Source organism: Papaver somniferum, unplaced genomic scaffold (genome assembly GCF_003573695.1).
Source record: "Papaver somniferum cultivar HN1 unplaced genomic scaffold, ASM357369v1 unplaced-scaffold_132, whole genome shotgun sequence".
In the NCBI taxonomy this organism is placed as follows: domain Eukaryota; kingdom Viridiplantae; phylum Streptophyta; class Magnoliopsida; order Ranunculales; family Papaveraceae; genus Papaver; species Papaver somniferum.
This window is the reverse complement of record NW_020622381.1, coordinates 14,351,343-14,365,955: the sequence shown is the minus strand read 5'-3', so window position 1 is coordinate 14,365,955 and position 14,613 is coordinate 14,351,343. Positions and strand designations below refer to the sequence as shown.

Genomic DNA, 14,613 nt, shown 5'->3' with positions numbered 1-14,613 from the left:
CGACTTGGCCGATTGCGGATTATGCAAGGGGGTGGCCGTTGTTCATGGCCACATCTTGTTGAACGCCTAAAATAGGAGTTAGGCCGGCTGATTCATCTGGAGAAGTTGGGCAGCCGAGATGATTTGCGGAAATTAATAGCTGTCGTTGATTCAACTTAGGTTTTAAAAATGTTGTGTGGCCAATCCATTTTGGGCCAACATTTTTTAGTGTTGGCGGGTGTTGGGAGATGTTCGATCGGCCAGCACAATAGTCGGGCTGCCGGTGAACGTATCCGCTCCTTGCATGTTGATTAAGGTTGAATCCAGGACAGTCAATCCGCCTGGAGAAGTTGAGCGGCCAAGATCATTTTGCGGAAGTAATATATTGTTGTTAATATAAATTAGGGTTTTGTAACCCGCGCGTCTAGCCTATTTTGAGCAATCGGTTTGGTGTGCTCCTGACATGTCGTGGGCAGTTCGACTGGCTAGGGATGGAGATGGGTTGTTGGTGAGCATGCCAGCACCTTGTTGGTCGTCCAAAACAAAATCTGAGCCGTCCAATTTGGCTGGAGAATTTGGAAGGATGCGATGAGTTTGAGACTTGCCAGTCTTAACTCGTTGAACTTCTTTTCAGCAACGCGACTAGCCTAGCTCCAGCTATCGGTCAGGGATGTTACTGGAAGTCTAAGAGGATTCTGATTGGCTGTAATGGTGGTGGGACCGCCGGTAGACATCATGAGGTTTGCTTGGTCTCATTGAGAAGAGGCCAAGATCATTGAGTTGGGCGGCCAAATCGTGTGGTCGTGATTGTTTTAAGACTGATATGGGCAGCCTATATTAAATTTCTTAAGGAATTAGGTGTATGGACCATCCAACTTCCAACTTTATTTAAAAGTGTGTGTGGCGCATTTAAAGCGATCTTATTGGTCGGTGGGAGTGATGGTCGATAAGCGGAAACATGGAGTGTGGCGGACCAGCCACGGGTGACGCCTGCTGGAGCAGATTGGTCGGCCAAATGGCGTGGCCACGCCTCCCTTTGTTGCTACTTTTACTTGCCGCGGTTCCTATGTATTTCTTTGTTTTCTGCTTTTTAATAGAATCTTGCTCCTAGTAGCTCCATGATGGATTAATTTCCTAGCTATCCTAGGTTTAGTTTTGACCAATAGGGTTCGAGATATTGCGCAGGGTGCAAAAAACCTAATTTTGCAAATTAATTAGGTTAAAATTTGAATTTTGCGAGTTGTCACAAAATTGATCAAATTTGGTGAATTCTGTGTGTTGACACAAAATTTTTAATTTTATTCTCAGAGAGCAGTCAATGCGTCTTATGATTGAGTACTTTCATGCAGACCTTAATCTTGATACTTCGGGAAATTCATGTGACTCAGCTGTGAGTGAACACTAATTGTCATGTCATATCAATATTAAGGGTTCAGCCTGGAAACATAGCATAGGAAAAATACTCAATAAGTCGTACATTAATGAATAACGCAAGCGAGAAGATAAAATTTACAGAATATTTGGGATTGTTGCTACATGCACCATTCTAGATGAATTTCATATAAATATACTAATTGCTCAATACGTGTGTAAGTAAAGAGGCCTGAGCGATCATCACTTTTAAGTGGCTTCGTCTCTTTGCAGAATGACGATACATTAAATACTGGGTTTTACAATTTTAACCCTGAACCGAAAACTACCATCAACAGGTCTTTGTCACAAATTTGAATAATAGTCATACCTTTGACATAAATAGCATCACGAATTTCAGGCACTCCATGAAGTTTAGTCGTTTCTTTTTGCTAATATAGCAACAACCACCGTCTCCAAAGGTTACAGATCCTCCCTTGAAATATTCTGCATTCACGAACCATGAAAGGTCACCTGTCATGTGTCGGCTACAACCACTATTCAGAAACCATACAAAGGGTGATGTGGATTTTAAAGTAAACACCCTCATACTGACATTAGGTTTCCATTTTTCAGGATATCTTATCAAACTCTTTGCAAGTCTTCTGATAATCGAAACAAGATTTTTGAGTCTTTTTTTGAAGACCTTTAACAATCTTTATCTTTTGTCGGAAAAGCTTACAGGTATGCTGATAGTGATCACGTGAACCAAAAAAATACATGAGTGAACTAATGTGAAATTTACATCATTAGGTCCTTTCGATAAAGTATGATTCATACCAGGTTTCTCAAAGACAAGGTCTCGTTTATCTCTTGATTGTCGATAATTTTTTAAACAAGATTCAAGAGATGGACGATTCAGATCCTTCGAGGGTTCCAATTCTTCCTTTCTAGGTTTCTAATCTACAAGAGATTTTTCCAAGAGAGCCTTTGAATCAGCTAACATGGCAACATTTTCCTTGTCTATATGGATTTAATCATCCAAACCTTTTTTAAGAATACTCTCTGTTTCAGATCTTTCTCGAAGACCAGAATTCTTGAAATGTAATTCACAATGAAGTTCATCAATTTTCCTTATCAATTGTTATTTCTCACGACAAAGATTATGAATAACTTTATTCAGGTTAGTGGACAAATTATCACTGATGGTTTCTAGAACACACTCAGAATCTGTACACAGACTGATTCTATCAAAGCAAGGGATCCTCATGTCTGTAGTTACACCAAAGTACACAAACCCTCTCTGACACAATTTGAAAAGGATACCAAGTTCACCACCAACTTTTTCGTTTGATATGAGTATTAAATTGTGTACTTTTAACAATCAAAAGAATAGCTTTTAATGCGAAAAAGTAAAAAAGTACACACACAAGAATTTTGTTAACGAGGAAAACTGCACCTGCGGAAAAACCCTGGGACCTCGTCTAGATTTCAATACGATATTGTATAAACCGCTATATACATTGTTCTATAGTGAACAAATTGAAACAACAGATGAATATAAAATGGTAACTCTGATTCGGAAATCATCCTGAGAACGAAGTTCTTAATAAATTCAATAATTGATATCCTTACAGCCGCCCTTCCTACACCATTAATAGGGAAAAACTAAACAAATCAGGACTCAATCGACACACAACACGTGTGAGACTCTTGGAGGCTAAAAATATAAAAAGTAAACAAAAGATAAGAACGGATGAAGGCACCCTAGGTTCAGATAAGTACAACCCATGTTTTAGGTGACTACATGACATTGCCTACTCCTTCAGATTGTCCTTGTCCTCAAGGACAAAAGTTGTAAAATGAGTTGTAATGTTTGGTAGGTCCTCCCAAGTTGCTTCTTCTGCTGTGGCATTAGACCAATGAATAAGAACCTGTGGGACAATGTGATCACCCTTGGTAGTTGTTCTATAAGAAAGAGCTGAGACTGGAGTCACAATAATTTGTCCTTCATGATCCACTAATGGCAGAGTTGGGGAAGGAACATAAGTAGACCCAATCTTCTTCTTAAGCTGAGACACATGAAAAACAGGATGTACTCTAGCTTCTGGAGGAAGTTGCAACTTGTAAGCTAAATAACCCACTTTAGCAATAATAGGGAAAGGGCCATAGTACTTAGCTGAAAGTTTAAAATTATTTCTTAGAGAGACAGAGGCTTGTATGTAGGGTTGCAGCTTGAGGTAGACTAATTCCCCCACTTCAAAAGATCTTTCAGTCCTCTTTTAATCAGCAAAAAACTTCATTCTGGCTTGAGCAACTGACAAGGAGTCCTTAAGAATATCCAGCATGGCAGCCCTTTGTTGAATATAGTCTTCAACTGCAGCTACAGAAGTAGTTAGAGTGGTTGGGAAAGCCAAATGAGAAGCATCATAACCATACAGAGCCTTGAAAGGAGTCATTTTGATACTAGTATGGTAGCTAGTATTGTACCACCACTTTGCAAGTGCTAACCAGTTGAACCACTTCTTGGGTTGAAATCCTGTCATAAATCTTAAATAATTCTCCAAACATGCATTAACCCTCTCAGTTTGACCGTCTGTCTGAGGGTGATAGGCAGTGCTGAGTTTGAGAGTATTACCCAAATGATGAAAAAGTCTTGCCAAAAATTACTAGTGAATATCTTGTCTCTATCAGAGATGATGGAAGCAGGCAAGCCATGTAATCTGAAGATATCATGAAGGAATGCTTAGCCACTGTGACTGCAGTATAGGGGTTTTTGAGGCCAATGAAATGGTTGTACTTGGTGAGTCTATCCACAAATACTAGGATAACATCCTTGTGCTCACTCTGGGGAAGACCCTCAATGAAATCCATTGATATATGCTGCCATGCTTGCTCAGGAATATGAACTGGCTGCAACAGACTAGCAGGCAGAGTGTGCTCATGCTTATTTCTTTGACATACATCACAAGAAGTCACCATAGAAATAATATATTGTTGCATTTTTGGCCAAAAAAAATGTAGTTTGACTCTATTGTAGGGGGCTTGAATACCAGAATGGCCACTAATGGCTGATGTGTGTAATGAAGATAAAATAGAGGATTTGATGTTGTTCCCAGTACCTATGTATAATATTGACTTGTACCTGAGGACCTCATCATGATAGGTGAAGTAAGGAGTTTCAGAAGGTGAGAGCAGCAGCTGAGCAATCAATTGTTGGGCCTTTGGATCATTGACATAACTAAGAATGACCTCCTGCATCCAGATGGGTTTGGACAGTGTGATGGCTTGGAGTGTAATATATGAATGACTTCCCCTAGACAAGGCATCAACAACTTTGTTTTCAGTCCCCTTCTTGTATTAGATGTCATAATCAAATCCTAATAACTTTATCATCCATTTATGTTGTAAGCCAGTGATGATCTTCTGCTCTAGAAAGAATTTAATGCTCTCATGATCAGTCTTGATGGTGAAGTGATGTCCTTGGAGATAATGCCTCCATTTAGTAACTGCTGAGCCCACTTCCATAAACTCCTTCTCATATGTTTGATAATCCCATAGCTTTGAGACCCAATGGTTTACTATGAAAATCTATGGGTCTGCCATCTTGCATCAATACAGCTCCAATGACAGAATCAGAAGCATCTGTTTCTAGGATAAACTTCTTTGAAAAATCTGGAAGTGTCAGCACAGGAGTAGTTGTCATTGCCATTTTAAGTTTGTTGAATGCCTCTTCAGCAGCTGGGGACCAATAAAAAGCATTTTTCTTTAAAAGTTCAGTCAATGGCTTACGAATAGTGCCATACCCCTGACAAACTTTCTATAGTAGCCAGTTAGGCCCAAGAACCCTCTTAATGCCTTGATAGTGTTGGGAGTTGGCCAAGAAGTCATGCAACTGATCTTTGCAGGGTCAGCTACAACACCCTGAGCTGTGATGATATGGTCTAAATACTCCAATTCAGTTTGTGCAAAATAGCATTTTGATAACTTGGCATGTAACTGATGTTGTCTCAGGACAGAGAGTACTTTTTGAAGGTGAAGTTTATGTGATTCCATATATGGACTATAAAAAAGGATATCATCAAAGAAAACCAAAACAAATTTCTTCAAAAAAGGTTTGAAGATGTCATTCATGAGTGCCTGGAAGGTGGCAGGGGCATTGGTGAGGCCAAAAGGCATGACAAGGAACTCATAGTGACCATGATGAGATCTGAAAGTTATTTTAGGTATGTCAGTGGAAATAATCTGATATGATGATACCGTGATCTGAGATCAATCTTGGTGAAAACTACAGAACCATGTAACTCAGCCAATAGCTCATCAATTATAGGAATTGGAAATTTATCCTTAATTGTGAGATCATTTATCCTCCTATAATCAACACAAAATCTCCCGCCATTGTCCTTCTTCTTGACCAATAAAATGGGTGAGAAAATGGACTATGGCTAGGTTGGATGATGCCTTGATGTAACATTTGCTGAATCAAGTCCTCAATGACACCTTTCTGTACATAGGGGCATTTATAAGGTCTTAGATTGACTGGTTGTGAATTGGGATTTTGAGGAATAGTGTGATCCAGACTTCTGTGAGGTGGTAAAGATATAGGTTCTGCAAAAACATCTTGAAAATCTTGCAATAAGGAAGAAATTTCTGGAGGATGTGAAGTAGGAGGGGGAGTGTCTGAGATTGACATTAGTTGAGCACAAATGCCATGAGTGTTGTTTTGGAAGAATTTATGGACACCCTTATTGCTTATGGGTCTCAAACTAGGTGTTGTAGAAGTACCAGTGAGAGTAACATTTACACCCTGATGCAGGAAGGAAACACTCAAAGTTTTGAAGTTAAAAAGTACATTACCAAATTGGCTTAACCAGTCAGCCCCCAGCACTATGCCACAACCACCCAAGGGAATCATCCTGAGATCTCCAGAGAATGTATGATCTTGCATTGTCCATTTTAATGACTTGCAGATGCCTGAACTGAAAGTTTTGGCACCATTTGCCACAGTGACAGCCAACTGAGTAGTAGGAGTAATAATGCAGTGTAGTTGCTTAGCTAAAGATGAATATATAAAACTGTTGGTGCTGCCAGTATCAATAAGTATAGAGATACTTTGTGTCTTAAGAAGACCAGGAACTCTAATAGTGTCTCCTCTACTAGTATATGTTAAAGTATTTAGAGAAATTGCCATGTCACTGTCAACTGGAGAATCAGTACCCTCATCATGTAGTATGTCTTCTTCAGTAATGGTGTAAGCACTCTCTTCTTCTGCAACTATCCAAAATAGTTGTTGTGTTTTGCAAACATGCCCTTGTCTATACACTTCATCACAATTGTAGCACAATCCTTGTGCCTTCCTGAGTTTGAGCTTCTCAGAAGTGAGTCTCTTAATGGGAGGGTGGGTGGGGTTTGAATTAGGAAGAAGTGGTGGTGGTGGTGGTGGTAGTGGGAGAGCTGGAGGTTTTGGGGACATATTAGATTAATAGGTTGGTTTTCCCATGGAAAAATAATTGGAAAAAAATTTTGTGGTGGGTTTTGAAGATTTTTGTTGATGAAGTAAGGATTGTTCCTGTAACCTTGCTAAAGAAAATTCTCTCATGAGGGTGGTAGGGTGAAACATCAGCACATTGTGTCGGATTTGTTCCTTAAGAGCTCCAATGAAACTCGTTACATAATAACTTTCGGGAAATTCAGGATGAATGCTCATCATTATGGACCTAGCAACCTCAAATTCATCAAAAAATTACTCTACTGTAGTTGTGTGAGCTAGCTAATTGAACATACCCACAATATTATCGTTTGATGGGTTTTCAAAATGAAAACAGGATTGTTCAGCTAATTCAAACCAACATAAGATAGATCTATAAGTTTGTAAGTTAGAAATCCACCTTTCTACTTTACCATCCATGTGCATAGCTGTCATCTTCACTTTTTGAGTTTCTTCTTTGATGTTGTGGAGAAGAAAGAATATGTCACACTTTTGGATCCACCCTTTTGGATTAGTACCATCAAATATAGGAAAGTCTAGCTTTGGGAATCGATTGTAGCTATTGAAACTCCGATTCTCGGTGAGTTGATTAACGACTGGTACAATACTCCCCTCCTTTGGTAAGGCATTCGATTCTCCATGATCACTTTCTCTGTTTTTTAGATTCTGTAATTGTAGAAGCACTTGATTAAGTTGTTCTTTTATTTCTGAAACATCTTGATTCACCTTATCGAGCTGGGTTTGTTGTTTTCTCTATGTATCCTGTAAATCCTTAGTAGCTTGAGCTCCCTGTCCTCCCATGGTGACGGGATCGATTAGCTCCGATGCCAATTGTTCTATAGTGAACAAATTGAAACAAAAGATGAATCGAAAATGGTAACTCTGATTCGGAAATCAGCCTGTGAACGAAGTTCTTAATAAATTCAATAATTGATATCCTTACAGCCGCCCTTCCTACACCATTAATAGGGAAAAACTAAACAAAGAAGGACTCAATCAACACACGACACGTGTGAGACTCCTAAAGGCTAAAAATATAAAAAGTAAACAAAAGATAAGAACGGATGAAGTCACCCTAGGTTCACATAAGTAAAACCCATGTTTTAGGTGACTACATGACAGACACTAGCCTACTATCAGACTCCGGACTAAAATATAATTTGACAGAATTTACGCCCCAAGTAATTCAGCTATAGTTTTCCTTACGTCTCTTAAACCTTTCAAGATTCTACGCACTTGATCCCCTTATTTTATATCCTTTATAGCCTAAGAGTTGCTTTAACCTCAGTGAGGACTTTTGATACCAATCTGCCTCCAATAGAGAAACCTATTTGATTTCTATTTTGATATGTTTTAATCTTGGTTTGGATATATATTTGCAGTAGACAAATTCCAGAAAACCTCACTAATCCGGAACACTTACACTCAGTTAGCTGAGAAGCATGGCAAGAAAAACCCAAACAAATCAAAGAAGAGTTTAGATATCTATCTTGAGGAATCACAAAGTCGATACAGAGAGAAATTTGTGATTTATATTTATCTTGTTCTGATACAAGATCACGAAAACCATAAAGATCAATAAGAAAAAGATCCAGATACACAAACTATCATGTAAAAAATATCCTAACCGGGCTTCACGAATCCCTAAGTGAAGTATTCAAAGTTGTAACCTAACTATGTTTATTAGAGGAAACCTAGGTTTTAGAGGATGACTCTACCTTAGAAACTAGGACACAAGAGTTCCTTGGGTTAAGAAATCATGTTGCAAGAGTCTCTTTATTTATAGATTTTCAAGGCTCCAAGTAGCTTTGAATTCAAGCAAACACTTTTTCATAGGAATTTGTTTAAGCATGTAAGATGTATTTCCTTGAAATTATACAGAAGAATATGCATTATGGTCAAGGTTTTATAGAACCATGCACAATGATGGTTCATAGCGACTAATTAGCCTTTGAACTTATAAGCACATAATAGTGTTTAATAACAGTCAATACTAATCAATGATCCACAAGCACAAAGTGATTTTGTGAATAATGTTTTCTTAGAAGTGTCTATGAGAGTTGTCGAAATATCAAACATAATAATGTTGAATGGTTCATGATCACTTCTGCTAATACTAGAACTAGACAGGTTTGCAATTCGGGTTTGCAAACTTCTGAAAATTTGCGGAAGTCAAGGCACAAGAGCTTGCAAACCTTGGCAGTTCGTGAAAGTCAGGCCATAAGGGTTTGCACACCTTGGTTGTTCACCAAAAGTCAGATGAAGGGGTTTGCAAACTGGGTTTACGAACCCACTCATTTCATAACTCTGATGTAAAGGGTTTTCAAATCGTATTTGATAACCTATACAGTTCAAGGAATTCATACTGACTTCGGTAAAATATACGAGTATGTATACCTATGGCCAAACAGTTATTCTGATTAAGTCAAAATAAAAATAGTTTCCATATGATTAACTCGAAACAGTTATTCAGACTGACTTGGGAAATTTCCATATGATTAACTCGAAATAAAAATAGTTTGTGAACAATAAATTGTTCTAATTAAGATTGCTAAGGATCTACGAAAAATCCATTGCTTAAATCATATTTTGAGAGTTAAAATAAGACAAGCTTGAACTCGAAATTTCTTGTTTACGATATTAAATATACTAAAATTATACGACATAGTCTCATAAAATAAATGGTAAATGTCGTGAGTAAATAGGATAGGTCAATATTCACATACCTCTTTGTGATGAATTTCTTGCAAATGTCTTTGTTTGTTCTTCAGTATTCGATCTTCGAGGGTTATTCAATGATGTCTAATACTCAACTACTATACTGTAATCCTAGTCTGAGACTTGACTTTAGTAGACTAGAAATCAGGATATTTTTTGTACATCTAATATTGACAACAAGCCTAAGATATCAAAACTCGCGAGTTCGAACGAGGGATGCTCTAACAATCTCCCCCTTTGTCAATTTTAGTGACAAAACTATCAATACATATGGATTCAATAAAATAAAGCTTTCATCTCAAATTTCTATCATGCTTGATTTATTAAATCTTTAACATCTACTTGAATTCTTCGTACTTCAAATTCTTTTATGGTTTTGCTGTGAGTGGGGAAAAACGATTTGCTGGTTTTTGCGGAATTGAAGAGTCGACCGTGTGGAGACACCTTGAACCGAGCGAAATGTTGAACCTCACACAGATGCACTGCAAGAAGGGAGTGCTTTAAGTTCAAGAGATCAATCTGTAAGACCCCGGCCTAAACCAAGAACAATGGCCGATCCAGAGTCAATTCGGTCACAAGAGAGGATGGGTTGATCTGTAGGAGGGAAGATGAGAAATGTGTGAGATCAATGGTGATTTGAGATTGTAGGTGTGTTGTGAATTCAGCATGAAAATGCTCTGAATGATTGAATTTTGCTCAATTGAGAGTAATTTCTGTGAGTTCGTATAGACGAAAGATTGTCTGTATGAAATTTTGATGAGAAATTGCTCGTTTTGGCGAATGTTGTTCGAATGTTCGGAAACTTCTGTCTTTTCAATCAGGATTCAGAGACATTTTATAATGTCGTAGTTGAAAACACTATGATCCCATGAAGTGTGACAGTTGCTGGAATCAGAGAGTGGGAAATGGGGAAATCGTGTTAAAACCAATTACTCATCATGCAGAGACTTGGTTAACTTTCCACCCACTACTTTGATGACTCTTCCAAATGATTGCACGACTTGCTCACATTCTCATCGTGGGTGAACACACGTGCCGTAGACCGCCAGACCAAAACCCTAGTTAGTATCCCCCATGTGACACGATTGAAATCTCGTGATTGTGGAGTCAATTGCTGACTTTATGGGATGATGAGTCCATGTATTGTTGAGTTGAACATGATTAGCAAATGTTTCGAAACTCATGAATTAATGTGTATGCTGAGACGAGGTATCATCATAACCTAAGACAAGCAAAACTGTGTTGCTAAATTGTTGAATATTGATAGTTGAACCAATATTCTTTGATTTGAGAAAATATTGCTAGTCTGAGCGAATATTGCTAATTGAGAAAATATTGCTAGTTTGAACAAATATTGTTCTTTTGATAAATCGTTGGTAGCTGGACCAAATAAAATATTAATTTAAGTTACTGACTGCTGAGTCGAGCAAAATAAATACGAATGTTAATCATGAAATCAACATAAAATTATCAGAGTGTTCGAATCTGCTCAGAATCACGTTTCTGCAGAGTTCTGGATTCAAAAACCTAATTTTACCGAGATGATGATTTACTTCAAATCACATAGGACCAGCTACATGGGATGACGGGTTCACCATATAACGCCCAAATGCTCGAATGAGCAAAAATACCAAAGTCTCTTGAGGACCAGTTGGTGAAAGAATGATTAAATGTTGATTTAATCATTTACTGAAATAATGCTCGTGTGAGCGACAAATCATAAAACCTGATGTAGAAAATATGAGGGACCGACCAAGAGGTCATGAGACCGGCTCTTGGTGGTCGTGGGACCAGTAGATGGTCGTTTGAGTGAACTTCCAATTGTTTGGAAAGAGTTCGAACCTAATATGAGCAACTGAGCAAATTAGGTTAAAATCATTAAAACATGCGGGACCAGCTGTTTGCAAGCCTCAGGGTCACCCTTGGTCGGTCAAGGGGATGTGCCCGTGTCACGATGATGTTCGTGCTTCAGTCCTGAGAATTTTGATATTTTCTGGTGCACGTTTGAGCAACATTTGGAGAAAATAAGAAAAATCCATGGTTTTGCTGAAACTGGGAAAAATACATGAGATGATGAAAATACTAAATAAACAAGGAATCACAAGGTGTGGGACCGGCCACGGCTAGGGCATGGCCGGCCGGCTGACACGCGGTCCCACATGCTTTTCCCAGTTTTATATGATTTTGTGTATTTTCTCTGATTTAAGGGAAATTCCATGAAACTGGAGAGTTTGGCGAAATTAGGGAACTTCCATGAGATGAGAGACATAAATTAAAATATAAAATAGGGAATGGGAGTGTGGGACCGGCAATGGCCGTGGCATGGCCGGCCGGCCAATGGGCGCGGGTCCCAAGGCACTCTTCCAAATTTTATGTAATGTTGATGATTTTAGATAATTTTCATAAAATCAAAGAGATTTGTTGAAAACCAAGATATTTTGTTGAAATTAGGGAGTTTACATGAAATCAGGAAACAAAACACCAAATAATAATAAAATAATGGGCGTGTGGGACCGACTAGGGCTTGGCCGGCCGGCTAGAGCCCGGTCCCACAAGTTTTCCTAATTTTTTAATATTTTCCATGATTTTAGAGAAAATACATGAAATTAGGTAATTTTAGGGAAAATTCATAAAATCAAGGAATTTTCATAATTTGAGAAGGAATAATAAAATAATGGGACGTGAGGTGTGGGACCGGCCACGGCCAAGGCATGACCGGCCGGCCGGCGGTCCCGAGACACCTTTCCCTAATTTTATTATTTTTGATAAAATCATGTGATTTAGATAAAAATACATGAAATTAGGTAATTTTCATGATTTTAGGGAAAATTCATAAAATCAAGGAATTTTCATAATTTGAGAAGGAATAATAAAATAATGGGACGTGAGGTGTGGGACCGGTCACGGCCAAGACATGGCCGGCTGGTGCTCGGTCCCGCAACACCTTTCCCTAATTTTATTACTTTTGATAAAATCATGTGATTTAGATAATTTCTTTGAAATAAAGGAAATTTGCTCGAAGAAGAGGATTTTCATGAGATCGTGAAGATAGTAAAAATATGATAAAATATAAAATTGGGCGCGGGACTAGTCACGGCATGACTGGCCGGTTGGTGAGCCTAGTCCCCTGGCGCGTTTGCTTAATATTTTATTATTATTTTCCCTTCCTATTTTGCATAGGTTCCTCGTTCGTTCGTATTTTTGAAATGCTCGTTCGTGCATTCAAAATGATGGCATGTGCATTATCTGCTAATTACACTTGCACCATTTTTGTCAGGGCTTATTCGATGCTCAGATGCCTGTTTCGTTGAATATTTATTACTAACCTGTGGAATTCTGTTGGGAAGAACCACAGATTGAAGTAACGAAATATAACGAGGAACCGTAGAATATTGCTGGATATTCAGGCGATTAATTGACGACTCTTAGAATATTGCTGGATATTCAGGCGATGGCTCGTAGAATATTGCTGGATATTCAGACGATTTAAGATAATTAATTGATGGCTCTATACTAGAAGGGCTTCCTGTCTAGGAGCATTAATTATCTGAGGGTTGAGCAATATGAACTTGTTGGAGTGTCATATTCCTCTTGCATAGTCGCGGAAAACTTGGTTACATCCCGAAGACGTTGTCACTCTATACTAGCAGACATGCTGTCTAGGAGCCGCCCAACCTTTCGATTCTATACAGTATGAGATGTGTCGTGGCCTCAGCTGAGAGACTACACATCTACATCTTCTCTGAGAGACTTTCTCCATCAGAGGTGGCATGAGCTTTCATGCATAGAGACATGAGTCTCGATACTCATCTGATTGCCGGATCTGGAGTAGTTACTGAAATTTCTCAGTATTCATGAGATGTGCCGTGGCCTCAGCTGAGAGACTACACATCTACATGTACTCTGAGAGACAGCCTTCTCAGTCAGAGATTTTATGACATGAGCTTTCATGCTTTGATGAGAGACATGAGCCTCAATACTCATCCGGTTGCCGAATCTGGAGTATAGTTTTAGAATTCTACCCTTTGTCGAAAATCCACCATCTACATCTGCATATGATCATGTCAGCACCTTTGTTATTGAAAATCCTAGCTAGCAACCTATGAGAATACTCGTTTAAAGTTATTTAGAATGATGAAGTCAGTCTACTCAATGGTTGTTACATCGATGCATAGTATTTTTACCTACCTCAAAGTCCAATTGAACAAAATTTTGTAGTAATACTATGATGATATGTCCACCCCCTTTATTCCTTGCTTGTCTCTTTTGCATAATAAGTAAAACCTACATGTTTCAATTCATTCCCCCTTATATTACGTTCCAGGAAGCCATATGTTATAGATTTATAGTTGAATACTATTAGATAATTCTCTTCGCTTTTTGTAGACAAAATTGGCAAATGTGAAAGAAAGGGGATTTTAATGAAGTACACAAAAGAGTTATCCAGACTAAAGATAACATACCAACTTTTTTAAATGATTCCATTAAGTAAACTTAACGTCTTCATCAAGGAGAGATAAAGGTACAGTCGTCAACTATAATTTCATAGCCGCATTCGTCACAAAATATAGCTTTTAACCACAAGCCAAAGTTGAATATTCCCCCATTAGATGTCATTCTCAAGAGAACAACACAACGACCTTTTCAGGAAAAATGATTTTTAAAATAGCTTAACACCAAGCACCAATTGGAAGATCATCAGGAAATATGTGTGCAGGTAACGTTAGCATAAGTAGTGTACACAATCATAGGATAACCAATGCAGGACTAAAAATTTGTAGTATTCTTAAATTAAAGCGATTTTTAGAAAGAAAGGTTCTCATGTTAGACTAGGTGAATGATGTTCCTTAGAATATCCATGATATTTTGTGTTGTTAATTCAACTCAATTGGTTCTTTTAAGTTTAAATATCAAACATTATGATTGGATAGGTTAATTTTAGCGCATATTTTTCTTATCTTATTATGTAAGTGTTAGAGCATTGCTCGGTCGAACTCGCATGCGTTGCTATCTCAAGCATGTTTGTCAATGTTAGATGTCTATTTATAAGACTTGATTTCTAGTCTATTTATAGATGT

At 38.2% G+C, this 14,613-nt stretch overlaps 1 protein-coding gene across 1 annotated transcript; it reads right to left on the bottom strand.

Annotated features, from left to right (window-relative positions):
- Positions 1 to 4,867: 4,867 nt before the first annotated feature.
- LOC113332842 (uncharacterized mitochondrial protein AtMg00860-like) lies at positions 4,868 to 5,385 on the bottom strand. The gene is made up of 2 exons (XM_026579344.1): positions 5,136 to 5,385; positions 4,868 to 5,070 (listed from the first exon to the last, which is right to left on the bottom strand). The coding sequence occupies exons 1-2, from the start codon at positions 5,383 to 5,385 to the stop codon at positions 4,868 to 4,870; spliced, it is 453 nt and encodes a 150-aa protein (XP_026435129.1).
- Positions 5,386 to 14,613: the final 9,228 nt, after the last annotated feature.